We start from the raw sequence: 21795 nt of genomic DNA, 5'->3' as shown, positions 1-21795 counted from the left end.
TTTGTATCCTGATCCTGTACCTAATGTATTGGTGACCCTCCCAGGTTTGTAACACCTGCAAATTTGATTAGCTGCTCTTAGTGACCTCTAAGGTTCAGCCACACAAAGAATAATGAGAAATTACCAGGATATGCAATGGCACTTAGTTTGACAATACATGAGGAAGGTCAAGTTCATGTCATGTACTGGGGCTGTGCTTGAACATAGGCTCTCTTGTTACACTTATCTCTGCTGAACATTTCTCCTCAGGATTCCTCCTCCCAATGCCCCCCACAGCACAGAGATACAGGAATTTTCTGCCTCTGTTGACAAGCTATGGAAATAGATCATGTGGGCCAGGCCATCTCCAGGACAATCACAGGAAGTTATTCCATGTCTGGGACAAGTCCCAAGTCTATCTGGCAGGGAGCAGAAGGTTACAGGCCATCAGGCTGAAGGGTCACCAGCAATTCCAGGGCCCGTGGCACTGAGCCAGGACAGAGAAGTGCAATGTAACCTGTCCTGGAAATTCCCAACCCACTGCCCTTGGATTCCATGCCCTTTGTGGTCTCCCTTGGCAAGGAAGTGGAAGGCAGAGGGAACAGGCCCTCTTGAGTAAAGCTCAGCAGAAAATAGAAGGTTAACCAGAATTTGGTTTCTTCAGTTTTTATCTTTTGCAACTCATAAGTACAGCCCAAACTTCCTGAGTGCAGCAAGGTGTAAGCATGGAAAGAAAATGGGCTCTTAGCTTAGAGGAGCAAGTTTTGGGTAGTAACCAAAAATCTCCAAGTTGTTACCAAATGTTTCCTTTCATTTCATGCCTTGGGATACATCCAAGATTCTTAGAGGCCTTACAAATTGCAGTTAATAACTGAGTTGTTAGTTTTCCTAAACACTAACTAGCTTTTACTAAGCATGTGTCATTAGCAACACTAGAACAAGAAAAACACAGTAGGGGAAACTTGTTCACAGTCAGAGGAACAAGGATGAGGAAGGATGTAAAAGGAAATGAAAAGTCAGTAAATCAGACAAGAGCAAGTCATATTCCTCTTTCCCTTTTTCCTCTCTGTTTTCTGGCCTCCAAAGAATATGTTTGTATGTGAAGAGACAGAGTATTCCACTTTGAGGAAACAGCTTGATAGTTCCATGTGATAGAACAGTCTTTGTTGAAAGTGCTCTAACATGTGACTTTGAGAGTAACTTACTCTGTCACTCTTGCTTTCCTCAAAATACCTTCCAGTAAGCTGCAGAATATGGCAGGAGCAAGCAGCTTGAAAAACTACACAGTAAAGTTTTAAGCTATCTTGAAGGGTCACCAATCAATGTTGGTGGATATGTACCCTCTTGAACACTGAATGGGGATTCATGAGACTTGAGTTTCAGATTTACTGTCAGTCAATGAGCAAACCATTTCATTTGTCTGGAAAATTTGTATAGTGGCTGCATTGATCCCTTCAAACATTTATGAATATAAGTTGATAAACTTATAAGAGAAAAAATTCTATCAATGAAAGTTCATATACCTTTGTTCCATGCAAGAGACTCTGAGTCCTTGATAGTATGTTTCATGACATTACATGCCAATTGCAAAGCAGAAACTTGGGATTCAACCTGTAACCCTTCTCCCCCATTGCCCACATGTAGTTGGTGACTCAGTCATATTAATTCTGTCCCTAACTTGGCTTGTGTCTCTAGCCCCTACCACCTCTATAGCTTCATCTTCTGTCACTCTTACCCTCCTAACAGGTATGAATTTGTCCATGTAGAATACTTCATGATGGTATTTGCCTAACACTTGGATCCAGTGGCACACATCCTAGGGCTTGACCTACAGTGGGCATTCAGTAAACATCTTTTTACTAGAGCATCAAATTGATTTACATTTAAAGGGATTATAGATATATTTGGATTGAAAGCAAGCATCTTATTTTATGCTTTTTATATGTCCCACCTTTTCTAGGTTTCTTTTTCTGTACTTTTAAAATCTCTCTTGGATTTAGTATCTTTTTAAATTATTATTTTGAAATATTTTGATTTGGATGATTTTTGTAAAGAGACACTCAGAAAGCCAATTCATCCAGTTCCTTCAGTGTCAGCATCAAGAGCTACAATAGATGTGGAACATGATGGCACATGCCTGTAATCCCAGTGGCATGGGAAGCTGAGGAAGGAGGATTGTGAATTCAAATCCAGCCTCAGCAATTAGCAAGGCCCTAAGCAACTCAGGGAGGCCCTGTCTCTAAATAAAATATAAAAAGAGTTGGGAATGTGGCTTAGGGGTTAAGTGCCCCTGGTTTCAATCCCCGGTACCAAAAAAAAAAAAAAAAGAAAGAAAGAAAGAAAGAAAGAAAGAAAGAAAGAAAAGAAAAGAAAAGAAAAGAAAAAAGAAAAAAAAAAGCTACAGTAGGTGTCATTTGTTGTATGTATGTGTCCTCATGTATCCATGTGTACATGTGTATACCTTTGTTCAAGACTACTAAAGGTACATTATGTACTTTAGGGACTAAGACACGTCATTCCTATTGTCCTAGAGCATGTAATTTATATCGGAACAGGCTAAGTTTCCAGGGAGAGTTGGAAATCAGTTAATGTTCATTGGCTGTGGCTTGGTTTCTAGGGTTATATTCTGCCTCTAATTTCAGATATTCCCAAAGTAGTCCACTTCCAACTTTATACCTCTCTTCATATGTGAAAGTGAGAAAATCCTGTTTTAGGCCAGTTCACACAACCTGGAAGCCACTGAAAAAGTGACACTGAAGGAGACCAGCACCTATTCACAATCTGAACAATCAGACTCTGAGCACCAAAATCCTGGATCCCTAGACACCTTTAGGCAAGGACAGCACAGAGCGTATCCATGGGTCAGGAGTGGAAGAGGCTTGCATAGTTCCTTTTGGTAAGTTAGGAAAAACTGCCATTGCTGAAATGACTATTTTGAAGGATCAAAACCAATAGCTCCAAGTGCAGATGGCTGTCAGTTTGCTCCCTCAGCCCAAGTTGGCCATGGAGACAGGTTGCTGACCCATCCTGTGCACATGCAAAGGAAATGATTTCATAGCTTAGGGATTTCAGCACTGCAGAGGGGGCAAGAGGCCAATTCTGTTGAAACAAAGGGACAGTAATCACTCTTGCCAGAAAAGCAGTTTAAATCAGAGGTGTCTCTTTACAGCCTCAGAGGCTTTCAGGATGTTTCTCTGTTCATTTCAGTGTCTTTTGACAATGGATACAATCCAGATGGACCACTTCAATTTTATTGGAGTGAATTCTGGAGCCAAAAAAGTGAAAATTGCTATAACCTAGCCAGATTTATTTTACTGTGTAAGAATAAGTTTGAGTACAAGAATAAAGTGCTCAACTTCAGCCTTTATAGCTTATCCTACTAATTGATAAGTGCTCATTTTAGGTAAAATCTGGGAAGTCATTACCCCATCATTTTCACACTGAGTTTAATCCTGAGCAACATGCTACAATGTCTGGATACATCATTTGCTTGTTTTGAGTTAAAACTCTTGGTACTAAGCCCCCTCCTCCATCTAGACCCCCTTTCCTTACTGAACTACACACAATCTTCCTAATTAGTTTTATCTAGTCTTCTTTCTCTTAACTATCATTCATTTGGTGATGATTTACAAAATTGTATTTCCAATCTGGATCTTTCCAGTGAATTTCTGACCCATATAAATAACCATCTGACTGACATCTCTACTTACAAATCTAAGAGTTCTCTCAAACTTAACACAGCCATTACAAAACTTTTGATTTCAGATCTCTCAGACTCACTCCTCTGCCAGCTTTCCAATGTCTCAGAAACATTAGAGTGATTCTTACTTCTAATCTTTCCATGCAAATCATTAGCAAGTTCTGTTGCCTTTACTTCAAAGCATGTTCTGGTCTATCCACTTCTCTCTATGCACATCTCACCACAGTAATTGTAGCCTCTCATCTTCCCATATATACTCTCAACTCCCTGCATAAATTTGTTATCAATGACCTTATAAAATCACAAATCAGATCATGTTACTCCCTTGGTTAGCACTGTCCAAAGGTATATGATTAAATACTGCATCACCTATATATTACTTCCTTATACCTAGTGTTTTTCTTTCTGTGCTTCAGGTTCACTGATCACTTCTACAGTATCTGAGATGGTGTTATGCTCATCTAGTGAATTTCTATTTCAGATATTGTATTTTTACCTACACAATTTTCATTTTTTCTTGTCTACATCTTCCATTTCTTTCAAAAAAATATATATGTATATATATATTTTTTTCTTTAAGCCTTAAACAACAATAGCTGTTTAAAACTTGTTTTCTTCTTATTCTATCATCTCTGTCATTTTTAGGTCTCTTTCTAATTACTGATTGTTCTCTTGGTTATGCATATTTTTCTGTTTCTTTGCACTTTTAGAAGCTGTACATTGCAAATATTATATTGTTGAGTGTAGTTTGTTGACTTCCCTTAAAAAGTGCTGAATTATGTTTTAGAAGGCAGTTCAGAAACTTGCAGATCAGCTTGGTCATTCTAAGGCTACTTTTTACATATTTTAGGGCATGTCTAGAATAGCCTATACTGTAGGATTAGTTCAGCACTATACTACTTCTAAGGCACCTTTCTAGAGTCTCTACTGAATGTTCCAGGCCTCTCCATTCTGGCTTTTGCACTTGTTTCATTGGATTTAATTCTACCCACATACGTGTTAGTATTCTAACAATGCCAAAGTATCCTGAGGGAACCCCTATTCAGATATCTGTAGTTCTTTATCTACATAGTTCCATCCTATTTAGTCCCGTTTCTTGCAAATTCTAGTCACTTCAACCACCCAGAATTCTAATCTCTATTTTCTCAACTCTGCCAGATCACTGTGGTCTGTAAAGTGCCTACAGGCTAAAAGCCAAAGTGGTCATAGGGTTCACCTCTTTTGTTTCCCTTCCCATAGAGATCACAGACCTGAACTGACTCTCTTCCAATGGCCGAAAGCGATTGTTTCATATATTTATTTTGGCTAGTTTCTAGTTTATTTTATGGGTAGGAGGCAAAAGTGCCAGGAGCAGTAATATGGCTGGAAGTGGAAGTTCACCCTATGTAATTCAGACATACAGTAAAACTTGAGAAATGTATTAATTTCTTAGGGCTGCTGTAACCAAGTTCCAGAGATTAAGTGGTTTCTACAACAGAAGCGTATTGCCCCACAATGTCTTCTCTCTGTGCATTCCTGTGTTCCAATTTCCCTTTTTATAAGAATATCAGTCATATTTTTATTAAGACTCATTCTAATGGCCTTACTCTACCTTGGTAAAGCCTCTATTTCCCAATAACATCATATTTTGAGATACTGAGGGGAACCAATGACAAAATTTAGATTCAAATCTCAGTCCTTCTTCCCTGGATAGTATGTCCTTTCCATCTACTTGCCACGCACAAGACCCACTTTAGCCTTATGGGCATTTGCATCTTTGTTTACTCTGATGTGTGCCTTTCAATTGAGACACAAATTAGTATCTGTAAACTGTGAAATTAGAAAGTTGGGTTGTTTCAAAAGGAGAACAATGTATACTGTTTACCCTCAGAGATGGTATTCGATGATTTCTCTAGCAATTCCATAAAAACTAATAGACCCATGACCTAAAAACACCTTCCTAAAGGAGTTCGGTTTAACCTCTATCCAGTTCTAGAAATGAGCACAAACACTTTTCCACAAGGTACAGGATGTAACAGGTTTTTGTTGTTGGAGATGGTAATGATTCAACTTGGTGCCTGTGACAGGAAAGGCTGATGGGAAATGGATCTTTTGCTGGTCAGAGCTGGAAAAGTCCTCAGAGCTCATCATTGATAATGGTGGGATATGGGCTCCAGAAGGGCAGACATAGCCAAGGGTAAGTGGTACTATGGCCAAAAGTCACATTGCCATTTTATAAGTTACTTTAAAATTGATAATATTCTGCCATCCATTTCTATTGGTTCACCACAATAACACTATTTAAATTGTTGTTATGTATTTATGACAGATGATAGGACTGAGGTTTTCAGAGTCAAGTTGCTTGTGCAAACGTGCAGAAAACCAAAAGCAGATTCAAAATTGAAATGCAGGTCTCCAGACTTTCAATTCAACACCAACCATCCTTTTGCTTCTCTGAGTTTTAGTTGTAGGTACTTGTTTGCATAGTGATTCTGCTTTCTAGATGCACTTGACCTAGGTTCATCTTCATTTCTCTTCTAAACTGTAGACCTCACCCTTTTCCAACTTGGCTTGCCATGTCACTTATGACCTTCTCAACAGAGGGGGCCTGAGGAGAGAAGGTGAAGTGCAGCACTCCTACATTTATCAAATGTTAACATTTCGCCAAGAAGAAGAGTGGGCAGCCCTCACATCCTCACATTCTCACACCCTCTGTTCCAAACTACTTACACATTATACACAATAGCCAAGGTATGGAAACAACTGAAATGTACATAAACAGGTGAATGGATAAATAAAATGTGGTATGTACATGCAGTGGAGTACTATTCAGCCTTAAAAGGGAAGATCATAGCATTTGGTACAACCTGGATGGACCTGGAGAATATTATACCAGGTGAAATAAGCCATACACAAAAAGAAAAATATTGTATGAGATCACTTATATGTGGAATCCATTTTTTAAAAATACAGGGAGATAATGAAACAAAAGGCTTAGGAGGAAAGAGGGTGATGCAGGTCAGAGGATACAAACTAGCAGATAGAATTAATAAGTCTAGAGATTTAATGTATAAAATGAGGACTGAAGTTTAAAATTTTATTGTATTAAGGATTTTTGTTAAATAAGTAGAATTTAGCTGTTCTTGTCAAAAAGAAAATAATGATATGAGATGATAGATGTGGTAATATGCCTCACTATGGTAACAATTTAAATGGTGTTATTATGGTGAACCAATAAGAAATGGATGGCAGAATAAAGTAACTTATAAAATGGCAATGTGACTTTTGGCCATTCGAATGTTTTCTTTGTAGAAATTTCTGTTTAGGTCTTTTATCCATTTGCTAATTGTATTATTTGTTTTGTGTGAATAAGTTCTAAGAATTCTTTATAAGTTTCACATATGAAACCCTTATCAGACAAGTGGTTTGCAAATATTTTTCACAGATCATAGGTGGCCATCTAATTTGTTGATTAATTCCTTTACTGTGCAGAAGTTTTTTCTTGTCATTTATCCATTGAAGAGCCTGGGCCTTTGACCTGCTTAGCAAAGAGCTCCAAGGTTGCTTTTTTTCTGTTTTGGCATAATCATAGCTCTTAGGTAGAGATGTAAGAACCTAAAGGAGGCCATGATGGTGATTTTGCATAATTTAGCATTAAGATTGCATGACATCCTATTTGAGTTCCTGTGTGATTATTCTTTTTCTTTTCTGCCCACACACCAGCCATCCAGCTCTGCTGAACTACTCACACAGAGCTTTTCCATCTTGATGCCTGTGCACAAGCTTCTTTCTCTGCCCTGCCAGTCTCAGTTTAGCTACCACTTCTTCCTGGAAGCCTCCCCAGACCACTGATCTCACAGAGATGTCTCTTTTGTTTGTTCTCATAGCATCTTGGTTTTCCCTATCATAGCACTTATCTCACTGACTGAAATTGTCTGCTTATCCATCTGCCTGTTTCCCCTGCTCAAGACTGTGTGCGGTAGGGCCTGTGGCTTGCTCAGCTTGGCTTCCCCAGTATCTATCTGCACAGTGTCCTGCATATTAGTAGGCTATTGAAAGTTTCACTGTTGAGTGAATGACACAAAAACTTATCTATCATTCTCCCTCTTGCACTGAGAGCAGTTAACATGAAATTCGTTTCTGTGCTTAGTTCAACATCCTCTTTTGGAACCATTTTTTGGTAAATGCAACAGAGTTCCTCTTCACATTTCCCCACCAAAGTGGCCTTTGGAAAGTTTGGGGTACCTCAGCCCCTCATGGATACTTTTGTCAGCAGGCACACTTGACTTATTCCAACTCCACTTTGCCCTAGTTGATGTCAAAATCCCAAGTTTCCCACCTTTTGTGCTTCTAACCCCAGAGCAATACAAGTTTATTAAGTCATTCATTTTTCTTTGCCTCTTGGGTAATCTCCATAAGCATACAAACATACTATTATTTCTTTTGTCTTAAAAACATAGACTTAACCACACTGCCTTTTCCATCCCCTGAGGGCCAAACCTCTTCTCAGAGCTTTATATTCCTATAAAGGCAGAACCAAGTTGGGGTTCAACTGCCCTAACCCAACATAGAGTGGCTGACCTCCTTTTGTTCACTGCCTCTTGCTATGACCTCAAAAGGAATTTTTGTTCTGAGGCATACTCATGGGTCTTTTGTAACAATTGACCTTTGCTTTCACTTTTCATTGCTTCTTTGGATTCTCTGCCACCTCAGATCTCATGTTGTCTGAGCAGGGAGGAAGTTGAGAACACTCCAACTGTCTTTTTCTTTTTCCTGGGCCTCTTGGTAAGAGCTGGTGGGCTTATAAAAGTGTCAGGCACAAATGAATCTAGAGATACAAAAGACTTCCTGTCCCATTGGTCACCATGCCTTCTGGCAGAACCCCGTACTTCCTGCTGTCACACATGCCACTGCATGGGAGAGAAAACCACAGACCTATAAATCTCTCCCCTGGCATTTGCCAACTGCAAAATTGAGTTTCTAGTTGAAGAAAGACTTGCTGTTGGTCTGTTACCCTTCTCTATGCCCAATTCCCAATTGAGGCTACAGCAGACAGTAAGCACAATCCATGCAGGCTGGTCCAGTGGCATATAATGAGAGAGGGGTTCCTAAATGTAAGAAGATGGGGAACTCAAAAAGGCTCTTTACTTCCTTCTCCAAACTATGGGAATGAATTGCATTGCTAAACTCTCCAAAAGTGACCCTTCCTCAAAAGCATACAATAAAGCAGACATAAGACAGGCCCTCGTCCTTTAATACAAAGTGTCTCATTACTGAAATGGCTGATTTGCTTCTTTCCTACTATCCTGTCACAACATATGTTCTTGGCAGAGTCTGAGAAGCAGGAGAAGTTAGTCTGGTAATTCCTTGTTGAATTGCTTCTGCAGGCCTGGCGCAAACGCTGGTTTGTGCTCCGGCGGGGACGCATGAGTGGCAATCCTGACGTCTTGGAGTACTACCGGAACAAGCACTCCAGCAAGCCAATACGTGTGATAGACCTCAGCGAGTGTGCTGTGTGGAAGCATGTGGGCCCCAGCTTTGTACGGAAGGAATTTCAGAACAATTTTGTATTCATTGTCAAGACTACTTCCCGTACATTCTACCTGGTGGCCAAGACTGAAGAAGAAATGCAGGTGTGGGTGCACAGCATCAGTCAGGTCTGCAACCTTGGCCACATGGAGGGCAGTGCAGGTAAGAGCAGAGTTGGTGTCCTGTGTGCTAAGGGGGGGCCTGGGATGCTGTGCCCACTGGAGAAGCTAATGCAGAAAAATGTTGAAAGGTGCCAAGCCTTTCTCCTTGAGGGAACTTTAGCCAATTTATATCAGAGGTATTCCTACTTAATTCTCTACAATAGTGGAAATTGCCCTCTTTCACCTAATTCTAGGATTCAGGTCCAAATATGAAAGGCAGATCCTGTCCATACACTGAGCATTCCAGGTCTCTGCAGGGAAAATAAGCTATAAGTTTTCTCTGAGCCATTTCAGGGCTGTGGAAGAAATTGACCCAGGAGGAGCTCCCCCACACACACATGCACACACATTACCCTTCCCATGTAATATGCCAGATATAACCTAGGATCATAATTCCCTTCCCGTCATAGATTTTGTTGTTGAGCTCTCACTTATTGATCCATGCTCTGATCCTGAAAATATGTTATTCAGAATTTCCTTTTAGCTTCTTTGTCTAGTAGACAAAATTTTGCCCCTAAATCCTCTGGTCTACAGTTGCTTCAACATTTCAGTAGTCACTTTCACCATTTGCTTATGAAATATCTACATTGTAACACTAGGTGGCGATAGACAGTCAGAGTTAGGTTTTACTCTACCTCTACAGCCTTCTCCCTAAGGACAAAGTCCTTTTCTTTTCACGAATTGGAAAAGCTTATTTATTGAGTGATTCTATTGAATAACATTGGTGTACTTTGAGAGTGCTCAAGTAACAGGAAATGAAATGATGGTAAGTTCTTTATCCTTGGTATAACAGGTAAAGCTTACTTGCAAAGTCTGTTTCACATCCAAGAGTTACCCTAGTGACCCAAGAGGAACAGGAGTTAAGTTAGATACCAGACAAAAATCAGAAAGCCTGCCCTGGTGTGAGGTTCAAGGAAGCCGGAAGCCGGAAACCTCCTCTTTCACACTCTTGGCTTTTATGAGAATATGAGGACAGAGTCCACTTCATTTGAAAACCATGGCAGAGTGACTTTCTTGTGGCTTTTCACATATAATAATCCTCTTTTTTCTGTGGGAGGTACATTTCAAAGACCCCCAGTGGATGCCTGGAATTGCAGATAATAGCAAATCATACACAAACATACATGCACCATTTTTCCTATATATACATACACAAGTTTAATGCCTTTTCCATCTTTTTTAAATTTTTATTTTTTAGTTGTAGTTGGATATGTTACCTTTATTTTATTTATTTATTTTATGTGGTACTGAGGATCGAACCCAGTGCCTCACACATGGTAGGTGAGTGTTCTACCGCTGAGCCACAACCCTGGCCCCGCCTTTTCCATCTTAACTAAGCACTTATATACTATGATCATGACCATAACTTTTGCAGTTTGAGGTGCAACAGCAAAACTAGCACAGATTCATGTTCCAGGAGCACAGAATGATATGATACTTTATTATACTATTCAGAATATCCCACAATTGAAAACTTACGAATTTTGTATTTCTGGAACGTTCCATTTAATATTTTCAGACCAAGGTTGACTGCGGGTAACTGAAACTGCAGAAAGTGAGGGCTGGGGATGTGGCTCAAGCGGTGGCACACTCGCCTGGCATGCGTGCAGCCCGGGTTTGATCCTCAGCACCACATACAAACAAAGATGTTGTGTCTACCAAGAACTAAAAAATAAATATTAAAAAATTCTCTCTCTCTCTCTCTCTCTCTCTCTCTCTCTCTCTCTCTCTCTCTCTAAAAAAAAAAAATCTGCAGAAAGTGAAACAGAAAATAAGGAGGAATGACTGCATAGAATTTGGTTTTGTCTTAAGCAACTATAGAATAGTCAACACACTGTGTGTGTCCTGGCTAGGAGCTCTGTTAAAATGTCTTTGCATATTAAGTTATCTTATCCCCTTACTGGTTCTATGGTATATGTGTTATCATGTCCACTCTACAGAGAAAGAAACTTGGAGAAGGCAAATTGTAACTTGCTCAAAGTCCCAATGGCCAGGTAGTACAGCCTAGAGGCAGTTCAGGGTCACTCTGACTCAGGAATCCTGCACTACCAACTCGGCTCAAAGGAAAAATAAATGTAGGCTTTCATTGGTCTTTTCTGATCTGAAGGTCTTATTGGCTCCTGATCCAAATTCATCTTGAGGGCCATATTCTTAAGTGATGGAAGAATGTTAGACTCCTTGAGTAACACAGGCTTTTGCAGTTATCACAACAACCTGTTTTGTCACTTCCCTTTACATCTAACAATTATTAGCATGATTCTTAATGTAAATGTTATTTGTCTCCTCTGCTAGAATGTGAACTCCAGTAAGGGCAGAGCCTTTGTCTCAGCTGCTTGATGAGGGTTAGAACAATTCTGGTCACGTAGTATATGCAATAGCAGGGATTATAGATAGATAGACATAAGTACATACATGTATAAGTGCATATGTAAGTATATACATATAGATTTGTTATGCATAAATACATATATATGTATATATGTATATTTGTTGGGTAGATAAACAGTGATGCAGGGCTGCTGTGTAGGGCCATAAAAAGCAGTTTATAGACTATCTGCAGAATTTTAGGCCAAGAATACTTGGGGTTTTTTTTACTCTTAATGGATTCAACACTTTATTCTTGGAACATTGGCCTTCTTTCCCAGACATTGTTTATAGCTTGGGGAAATGGCCTCTTCCATCAGTACAAACACCAGCTGTGATTTGCATTTTCTATTTGGCTTCTTAGATGCTGTTTGAGAAATTTCAATTGAATGTTATAGCCATTCTTAAAACACTAACCTGGGAAATGATTTAATCCAGCAGATTCCATGGAGAGCCTCTCTTACATGCCCTCCTCTCTCCAACCATCCTCTGCCAACTCCCTTCATACTGCCCATGCTGCCAGCTCCTCCTTGCCAAGAGATGAACCAAACACTAATACCATAGCCACTGAGGAAACCAGAAGTGAGTCAGAGTTCCTCTTCCTTCCTGATTATCTGGTTCTGTCCAACTGTGAGACTGGAAGACTGCACCATGCCAGGTATGCTTACACCTGGGCCTCTGAGCCCTATCTCCTAGTATGCTGTCCTCTGTTCACAGAGCCCACACTGCCTTCTCCTGCAGAATCTGTCTCTGAGATATACTCAATGTGCCTTCAAATCAGTCTGTTTAGTGGAAGTGTTTTCTAGTGGGTGTGTCTGCTCTCACCTCTCTTCTTGCCAGTGCTAAGGTACAGATCACTATCAGCCACTATGAAAGATGAAGCATGCCAGATACTAAACAAAATGACTCATACATTTCAGCATTGTGGCTTTCATTTCTAACCTTACATTTTCATATGTATCTGATGCTTACAGGATGAAAAAAATAATAAACTTTTTTTTTTTGCAACGAAGTGTTGCTGCAAAAAAACTGAGCATTTTAGAGGGAATGTAGCTCTACAAGTAGAACAAAAGCTGGTATTGGAGGAGTGGGAATGAGGCTAGCATGGGTTTTGTGGTGGGTGGTTGGCTACATTTCAGTCAAACTTAACATGTTTTTCTTCCCTTAGTCTTCCCACCAGATGTGATAGCTGGTCAAACTCAGACCGCTCACTGGAACAGACTTCATTTGATGATGTTTTTGTTGATGGCCTGCAGCCACTACCCTCCAGTAACTTGGTCCATCTCTCACGCCATGGGAATGGATCTCAGGAGGCATCTTCCATGAGGTCCCAGGCTATTATGATCTGGAATAGAGAAATCAATGGGCCTTCCAGGGACCACTTGTCTTCTTCCTCATTGCTGGAAACATCCTTAAATTCCACCATTCAGGTAGAAAAAAGCCAACTTTCCTTGCCCTGCGCAGCAAAACAACTAGATGTATCCAACACTCCACCTCCCCGCCCTCCTAAACCAAGCCATTTCTCTGAACGGCGCCAAGAGGAGCAGCACCTGTGGAGTGGGCACAGCACCAGCAAGAAACCAGAATGCACTCTTGTGCCAAGAAGAATCTCTCTTTCTGGTTTAGACCACATGAGAACCTGGAAAGGTAAGAGTCAGATCCTAAGATTCAGGTACAGAGAAAAATTTGGACTTCCCTGCCTGGATCCTTGTCACACCTTGTGTCCATATGAGGACTTTTCCCATTTTCCTTGCTCAAACCAGTCTTATCTCCTAATGGAGACCTTGGAGGAAGTGCACAGCTGGAGGGCAGCACTGTCCTGATTCTGGGTCCCCGACCTCCTCCTTTGAATTTGGCTTCCAGAGATATTTAGATTGTCATAAAAGATAAAAAAAAAAAAAGCTGGAGCCCTGGTCCCTTGAGATTGGCTTGCCTATGTGAGTCCTTGACCATGTAGTAGGCCTTCCACCTGAGACTGAGCTTCTGATGTTTGTTTGGGTCACTTGGGTACACACTTGGGGTCTCTGTAGCCTTCAGAAGGTGCTCAATGCAAGTCCACACAGAATCCTCAATGTGGCTTTTTGGTACCTCTTCTTTACTAGCTTCTCTGGATTTCTTCATCTTCCTGCATGAACTGACCAACCTAAACCTTTCCTTCATGTCAGCCCATCTCTCAGACAGACAACAAAAACTAACTCTCACTCTTTCTCTCCATTTATCCAAATATAATCACCCACACACCACACTATCTACCAAGGCTATGTTTTAAAGGAATTACAGAGAGTTCAAAGAATGCAAATTCATTTTGAAATCTCTCATTCTGACTGAGGACGTAAGTCACTCTGACACAGACCTCCTTCAGGGTTCCTAGAGATGTGATCATTACACAGTTCACTTCCTTCTGACAATGCCTGTTAAATGGATATATGCCAATCACACAACAGGTCTTAATGTGCTAATGTGTGAACAGTGACAAAAGTAAAAATGAAAGAATAGGTAAGCATATGTTATAATGTGAAATGAATAAAGTCAGTAGAATAATGGAGTATGAAAATGAACCAATAGTCTGAGATTTAAGAATAAAATGAAGTAATTTGATATGTCAGTATGAACACAAATAGCTAGGTTGTGTTCTTTTACATGACAGCAAACAAAGATTAAAACTAATTAAAATAGGATTTTGACCATGAAACAAACACCAAAACAACAGGGATGAGTAAAAGCAGGGGAACGTGTAAAGCTTATTGTTCTACCTCTCTGATGCTGAGTACAGGGCCCTGGGGTGTACAGGGACTTAGATTCTAATTTCAATTGATGTTTTCCTGCAGTTCTCACCAGTCTGACTTGTTTCTTGCAGCTGAGATAGAATGCCAATCCTTAAGACACCGAGACAAGCGGCTTAGTTTAAATCTGGTAAGTTTGACACTTGGGTTCCTTTAAGACTCAATTTAATCAAAAGTAGCCTGACTCATATATGATCCTTTTTTTTTCTTTTTCTTTTTTTGTGGTGCTAGGGATTGACCCCAGGGCCTTGTGCATGCGAGGGAAACTCTCTACCAACTGAGCTATATCCCCAGTCCAATATATGTTCCTTTCAATTCTTTTGATATTCAGCAATCTGAATCTCTGAGAACCTTTCTAGTCTCTCTTTAAGACTTGAACTGGTTTGGGAACTCCTGAACTCTGTGTTCCATAAGGGCTCTGATGTTTTAAATTAAAATATCATACCAAAAATATTTGTATGAATTCATAACTCTCAGTCTTCCACCATCAGATCTAGGAGATTATCACACATTAGGTCCAGAGGCAGATCTTTGGGTAGAGGCTTTTCTAACTTTCCTGAGGAAGTTCAGAGTCATTCTTGGGTAATCTGAAACTAAAACCATATGCAAAGCCTTGATGTCCACTGGTGGTGGTTTCCATGACCTGTTTTCTTGCAGCCCTGCAGGTTCTCCCTGATGTATCCCCCAGCTTCAACCAGTGCCGAAGACAGCTATGTGCCCATGAGCCCCCAGGCCATTGCCTCTGGTCTTGGACCCCATTGCAGCCAGGATGACTACATCCCTATGAGCTCAGGAAGCATCTCAAGCCCACTGCCTGAGCTACCTGCAGACTTAGAGCCTCCACCAGTGAATAGAGATCTCAAACCTCAGAGGAAACGTAAGGCACTTAAACAGGTCTGCTGTGTAAAAAAGGGGAGCAAGGTCCTTCCTAACTTTTCTTGGGAAGGAAGCACTAGAAAAACCATCTCAGAGAGCTGCAAAACATAAGGATATGAAAGAAATGGCTGGTATAGAATGGGGAGATTGGGGGCACCTGCTGCTGAAGATTGTCATGATAAAAGAAATCAGAGAAATTGTAGGTACTGTGGACCAGCAAATGCATCCTACAAAGCTAATTCATTCCAGAGAGCTCATCTTTGCCTGTTTCCCTAATAAAGTCCCAGGGATATGTGATGATGGGTCTGAATGGAACCCACCTGACATCTCCACATTCATGCAACACTAAATGTAATAACAGTACCAGCCTTATGGAAGGCAGCCAAGAATGACCTTTGACACCAATTCCTTAATATCCTTCATGGTCAAATATTATTTATCACTCACTGTTCTGTGTATGCCCATCAGCACAGGTAATTGGGGATGGGAGAGAACTTCTATAATTATCAGACTGACTCCTGTGTGCACAGGACACCTTGTAGCTCCTGTATGAATATAGCAGCCTCTCTGCTTTGCTCAGCAGCATGGACAGACAGAAAGATAGGAGATAGAAAGAGAAAAGGCAGGGTGAAGTAATTTCAGTCTTACCCACCCTCACCTTCCCAGTAGATTATGTGATTTTAAGAAATCATTCCGTGCAATCACTCTGAGGTCTGATATTCTATCTGGTCTGCTCATACCTTTCATTGCTTTTGAGTAAAACTATCACTTCAGGTGGCCATGCCCAAAGCTGCTAACTAAGGTTCCTACTCATGCCTTCTCTGTTCCAGTCAGACACACTTGAGTCTGAGTCAGACCACATTTGCACTTTTCACAGCATTGGCCATGGGTACAACACTGTGCCTGGGGAGGATGCAAAGATGAGAGGCAGATATGTAAAAACCATCTGGAGGGAAAAGCAGAATTATGAAGTCAGTACTAAATAGGAGAACAGACCCTGTCTTATGAGGTACAGAGGAAATAGCCTGTCCATTCTGGCCAGAAACAATTTCACAGGGACTTGTAACTTGAAAGTATGTATTATTGTTTTGCTCAATTAATTTTCTATAGCAGTGCCATTGACCAGAACTATCTGTGATAATGCAAACATTGCTATTGAACATTTGCAATGAGAATGGTGAGGCAGAGGAACTGAATTTTATTTTTATTAAATTTCAATAAATTTATATATATTGTGGTGTAAATAACCATGCATGGCTGCTGGTCACTATTTTCAGCAGTACAATCATATAGAGAATGGCAGAAAGAAGATGTTTGATAGGCTTAGGATTGGATATTTAGCAGGTAGGTGCAAAGATAGACAGCTGGGCCAGGAGGGGTTGGTTCTGGGATGAACTTTGCACCCAGGTGGGAAAGGGCAAGTGGTGAAGCCAGGAGATAGCTGGTTGGTGAACCCAATACCTAGGTGTCATGCTGCCAGGAGAGACCTTCCCCACAGGGACTTCATGACTCATGTAAACTTTCCAGCCCAGACCATTTGCTAGGTAGCAGTCCTTACTCACATGGAGTCAGAGAAGAGGAAGATGGTGAAATTCACAATCACTATCAGTGCTTTCTCTTGGCAAGTTTGGATCTGCTGTGCCAGGAAAACAAAATGTCATGGTTTTACACTCTTTGGATTATGGCTTTGAATTTCTAAGAACTAACCTTACTGTGTATTGTCTTGTAGCACGACCACCTCCCCTGGACCTGAGAAACCTCTCCACCATCCGGGAACACACATCTTTAACCAGGACCCACACCGTGCCTTGGTAAACCACTGATTGTTAAAGGAGCCCAGACATATCCAAACTTAATTAGGTTTCTTATTGTTGAAGCCCATTTGATCTTGCCTAAGCTAAAGGACAACCTGGTTTATTATCAAGAGCTAAAGATGATTTACGTATCACAAAGGAAGGAGTATGACTGAGTTTCTTGGGATATTGGAATCAGGAATTGGAGTGCTATTGAGAACTCAAGGCATCTTCTCTTTTCTCTCACATTTACCTCTCCATTCATATCTGCTTATCTCTTTGTCTTTGTAGAGCTATTTTCTTTGTTGCATAATTTCTATGGCTAAAGATAGTGGTACTATAGCCCCTGAGCTTATTTATATGCCTCAATTCCAGTGCTAACACAGATGAGCTCTTTATCAATATCAAGTCAGATTTTGTGAGAGGACAGAATTATGTTGCCCAGCCAAAGTGGAATCAGTTATGGCCCAGGGGGCAGAGCCAGTACTACCAGCTGAACTTCCAGAAGTTTAACTTTGTGAGTGGTTCACAGGTTGGATAGACAAGCTCAAAAATGTATCTGTACCTTTTATGAGTTGAATTTTCAGAGTCCTGAGGCTAGCCCTACGGTTTCCTAGTTCACTCTAAATGCCATAAGACAATCACTTTGTGAATCAGAATTGCACAGGGAGGTGTATTTCCAGGCAAAACTTCAGAGACAGCTTGTGCTTCTGACTCAGGAGTAGAATTGAAGGTGATTTACAGTTCTTGTTATCCTATCAAAAAGGAATGGCAACACTTTCTTACTTTTCCTAGTTTCTTTGGAAACAAAAGGGTCACAGAGAAGTATTTTTTGCAAAATGATATGATGCCTTGGTCTGTTTCTAGTAAGTTCATGACCTATGTCATATGGAGGTCCTGGGAAAAAGCAAGTGGGAGCCATTTGCTCCACAAGTGGGACAGAGCTGCTGCCACAGTCTCTGTTTCTTTAGGAACTGCTTGGGCCGGAAGGAAATTGTGTCTGGAAGGGGAAGACTGAAGCCCCATGGGGCCATGTCAGTTCCTGGCTGCCTTTCAGAGCAGCTGTAAGACATTGCTTTGACCTCATCTGTATTTTTCTTCTTAGCAATCGAACCAGCTTTCTCTCTCCAGAAAGAAATGGTATTAATCCTACAAGATTTTTTGCCAGTCCTGTTTCCAGAGAGGAGGAAGAAAACTACATCCAAATGGTAATCCTATATTTTCACATTCTTTTACTTATCCCAGTGTATATACTCTTGTGAGTTTATTATAAAGAAAACACATCCCTCAGAAATCTCTGCAAACATAAAACAATTACTTGATTGTAAAACCATGTCACAACTTTTCTAGATTGGAAACAAATCAATTTGAAGCTTTTTTTTAAATCTCTGCAATATTCAGCTAATCATACTATTTTAAAGCCACACTATTCAGAAGAATGTAGGGTTCAGGTCTGTATTATGGGGAAAGGAAGATGCTAGCAATTTCTTTCACCAGGGATGTGGGTGTCATGGTTGAATCCAATAGGTTGGTTTGTGATCCCCTGGATGTCAGAGTCTAGGCTGTAAAATACAAATAGTACATGCTTCCTTTTATTAGAACACCTGCCTCCAAATCTTCCTGGTGTGTTGTAGCCCCTAGAGACTCTCCTCTATAGGGTATTTCCATAGTCCTGGGTGGATAGAGACCTGACATCTCTATCTTTTGATTAACCCCACAATTCAAGAGTTACAATGTCTCCCTTTTGCCCTATTGTCTCTTCTGTTCTCTTCACCTTGGGGTCTATTGAGAGTGTGGGGTTTTGAAGATGCTTTTAGTACCTCTGGCTATTAATGGACACTTTAATAACAATTGTGCCCATTCTGCAATTTGAAAATGTAGGGAACTCTAGAGAGAACTTTTGTATGAACTATGAAATTAAAATGAATTATTGGTACATTATAATTATACATAACACTGTGATTCATTGTATTATATTCACACATGCACATAACATAATTTGCTCAATTTCATTCCCTAGTACTTTTTCTTTCCCTATCCTCCTCCCTACCCTGGGTCCCCTTCTTCTTCTCTATTGGTATCCATTCTATTTTCATGATATCCCTCTTTTCCCCTTTGTTTTTTCCCTATCTTCTCCATATGAAAGAAAACATATGACCCTTTAATTTCTGAGTATGGCTTATTTCTCTTACCATAATGTTCTCCAGTTCTATCCATTTTCCTGCAAATGACACAATTTCATTATTTTTATATAGCTGAGTAATATTCCATGGTGTATATACACCACATTTTCTTTATTCATTCATCTGTTGACAGGCACCTAGGATAATTCCATATCTTGATTATTATGGATTCTGCTGCTATGAACATTGGTATGCATATATCACTATATCATGCTGATTTTAGTTCTTTTGGATAAATACCCAGGAGTGGAGTAGCTGGATCAGATGGTAGTTTCATTCCTAGTCTACTGATGAATTTCTATATAGCTTTCCAGAGTGGTTATACTAGTTTGCAGCCCTACCAATAATGTAAGTGTACTAGTGTACCTTTTCCTCCACATTCTAACCTGAAATTATTATTTTTCTTCTTCCTCCTCCTCTTCCTCCTCTTCCTCCTTCTATTCTTTCTCTTCTTCTTCTTCCTCTTCTCCTCTTTCTTCTCCTCCTCCTCCTCCTCTTCCTTCAATTTAACCCAGGGGTACTTAAGCACTGAGCCATATCCTCAGCTCTTTTTTAAAAATATTTTTTAGTTGTAGATGGACACAATATCTTTATTTATTTTTATGTGGTGCCGAGAATTGAAAACCAGTCATTGCCTCACACATGCAAGGCAAGCACTCTACCACTGAGCCACAACCCCAGCCCTTCTCAGCCCTTTTTATTATATTTTATTTTGAGACAGAGTCTCAGTTACTAAGGACCTTATTAAGTTGCTGTGGCTAGCTTTGAACTTGTGATCCCCCTAATCTCAGCCCCTTGGGTTACAGGCATGTGCCACCATGCCCAGCTTGTTATTTGTATTCTTGATGATCGCCATTCTAAGTGGTTTTATTTTCTAAGCTTTAGGAGTCTTACTGAGGAAGTCAGTGCCTGTACCCATATCTTGGAGTATTGACCCTGTGTTTTCTTCTAACATTTGCAGGGTTTCTGATCTAATTCCTGTCTTTGAATCACTTTGAGTTGACTTTTATGCAGGGTGACAGGTATGGATCTAATATCATTTTTCCATATATACATATCTGGCTTTCCCAGCATTTGCTAAGAAAGCTGTTTTTTTTTTCTCTACTGTATGTTTTTGGCTTCTTTGTCAGGATCAGATAACTTCATCTGTGTGGGTTTGTCTCTGAAACTTCTATTCTATTCCATTGATCTACATGCATGTTTTTATTCCAGAACCATGCAATTTTCATTACTTATAGCTCTCTAGTATAATTTCAAGCTGGGAAATATGTTGCCTGAAGCATTCATCATACTGCTCAGAATTACTTTGACCATTCTGGGACTTTTATTCTTCCATATGAACTTTTTTTTGTTGTTTTTGGTACCAGGGATTGAACCCAAGGGTGCTTAACCACAGTGCTACATCCCCAGCTCTTTTTATTTTTTATTTTGAGACAGCATCTCAAAGTTGCTTTGGGCCTTGCTAAGCTGCTGAGGCTGGCTTTGAACTTGCAATTCTCCTGCCTCAGCCTCCTGAGCCACTAGGATTATAGGCATGCACCACTGCAACCAGCTTCCATATGAATTTATTTTTAAATATATTTTAATTGCAGACAGACACAATACCTTTATTTATTTATTTATTTTCATGTGGTTCTGAGGATTGAACCCAGGGCCTAACATTTGCTAGGCAAGTGCTCTACTGCTGAGCCTGCATATGAATTTAAAGACTATTTTTCCTAGTTCTGTTGAAGAATGCCATTAGTATCTTGATGGAGATTGGACTGAATCTATATATCACTTTTGGTAATAGGTTCATTTTAATAATATTAATTCTGCCTATCCAAGAGCATGAGAGATTTTTCAGTATCCTCACATCTTCTTCAATTTCTTTCTTCCATGTTCTATAATATTCATTGTAGAGGTATTTTGCCTTCTTGTTAGAATCATTCTGAAGTATTTTTTTGAGGCTATTGTGAATGGAATTGTTTTCCTGATTTCTTTCTCAGCAGATTCATTACTGGAGTATAAGAAAGATGTTATTTTGTATCCTGCTACTTTATTGAGTTTCTTTAGCAGCTGTAGAAGTCTTCTGATAGAATTTCTTGTGGCAAAAGTCTACAATCATTTCATCTGTAAACAGTGATAATTTGATATGTTAACTTTTTGTTGCTCAGACCAAAATACCTGACAAGGACAACTTAGAAGAAGAAAAGTTTATTTCAGCTTGTGGTTTCAGAGGTTCAGTCCATGGTTGAGTGATTTCATTGCTCTGGGTCCAAGGTAAGGCAGGACCTCATGGTAGAAGAGTGTGGCACAGTACTGTGGCTCTGCTTGTGGTGGCCAGAAAGCAGAGAGAGTGGGTAAGGGGAAGCAGAGAAGACACAACTTTCTAAGGTGTTCTAGTCATCTTTTTTACTGCTGTGACCAAAAGTACCAAAAAGAACAGTGTAGAGGAGGAAACATTTA

At 40.1% G+C, this 21795-nt stretch overlaps 1 protein-coding gene across 2 annotated transcripts in view; it reads left to right on the top strand.

Moving 5' to 3' along the window:
* Nucleotides 1-21795, top strand: part of Gab3 (GRB2 associated binding protein 3) — a 55187-nt gene that overhangs the window by 21769 nt on the left and 11623 nt on the right. The window contains exons 2-8 of one of the 2 annotated variants that reach the window (XM_026381957.2): nt 9046-9349; nt 12154-12370; nt 12881-13359; nt 14570-14625; nt 15153-15372; nt 17101-17182; nt 18270-18372. In XM_026381957.2, coding sequence (XP_026237742.1) covers nt 9046-9349; nt 12154-12370; nt 12881-13359; nt 14570-14625; nt 15153-15372; nt 17101-17182; nt 18270-18372 — 1461 coding nt within the window. Of the gene's footprint in view, nt 1-9045; nt 9350-12150; nt 12371-12880; nt 13360-14569; nt 14626-15152; nt 15373-17100; nt 17183-18269; nt 18373-21795 lie in introns of both variants that reach the window. The other variant, XM_026381956.2, reaches the window with a different exon arrangement.

This window comes from Urocitellus parryii, chromosome X, assembly GCF_045843805.1.
Source record: "Urocitellus parryii isolate mUroPar1 chromosome X, mUroPar1.hap1, whole genome shotgun sequence".
Classification (NCBI taxonomy): Eukaryota; Metazoa; Chordata; class Mammalia; order Rodentia; family Sciuridae; genus Urocitellus; species Urocitellus parryii.
This window is presented reverse-complemented; position numbering and strand designations above follow the sequence as displayed.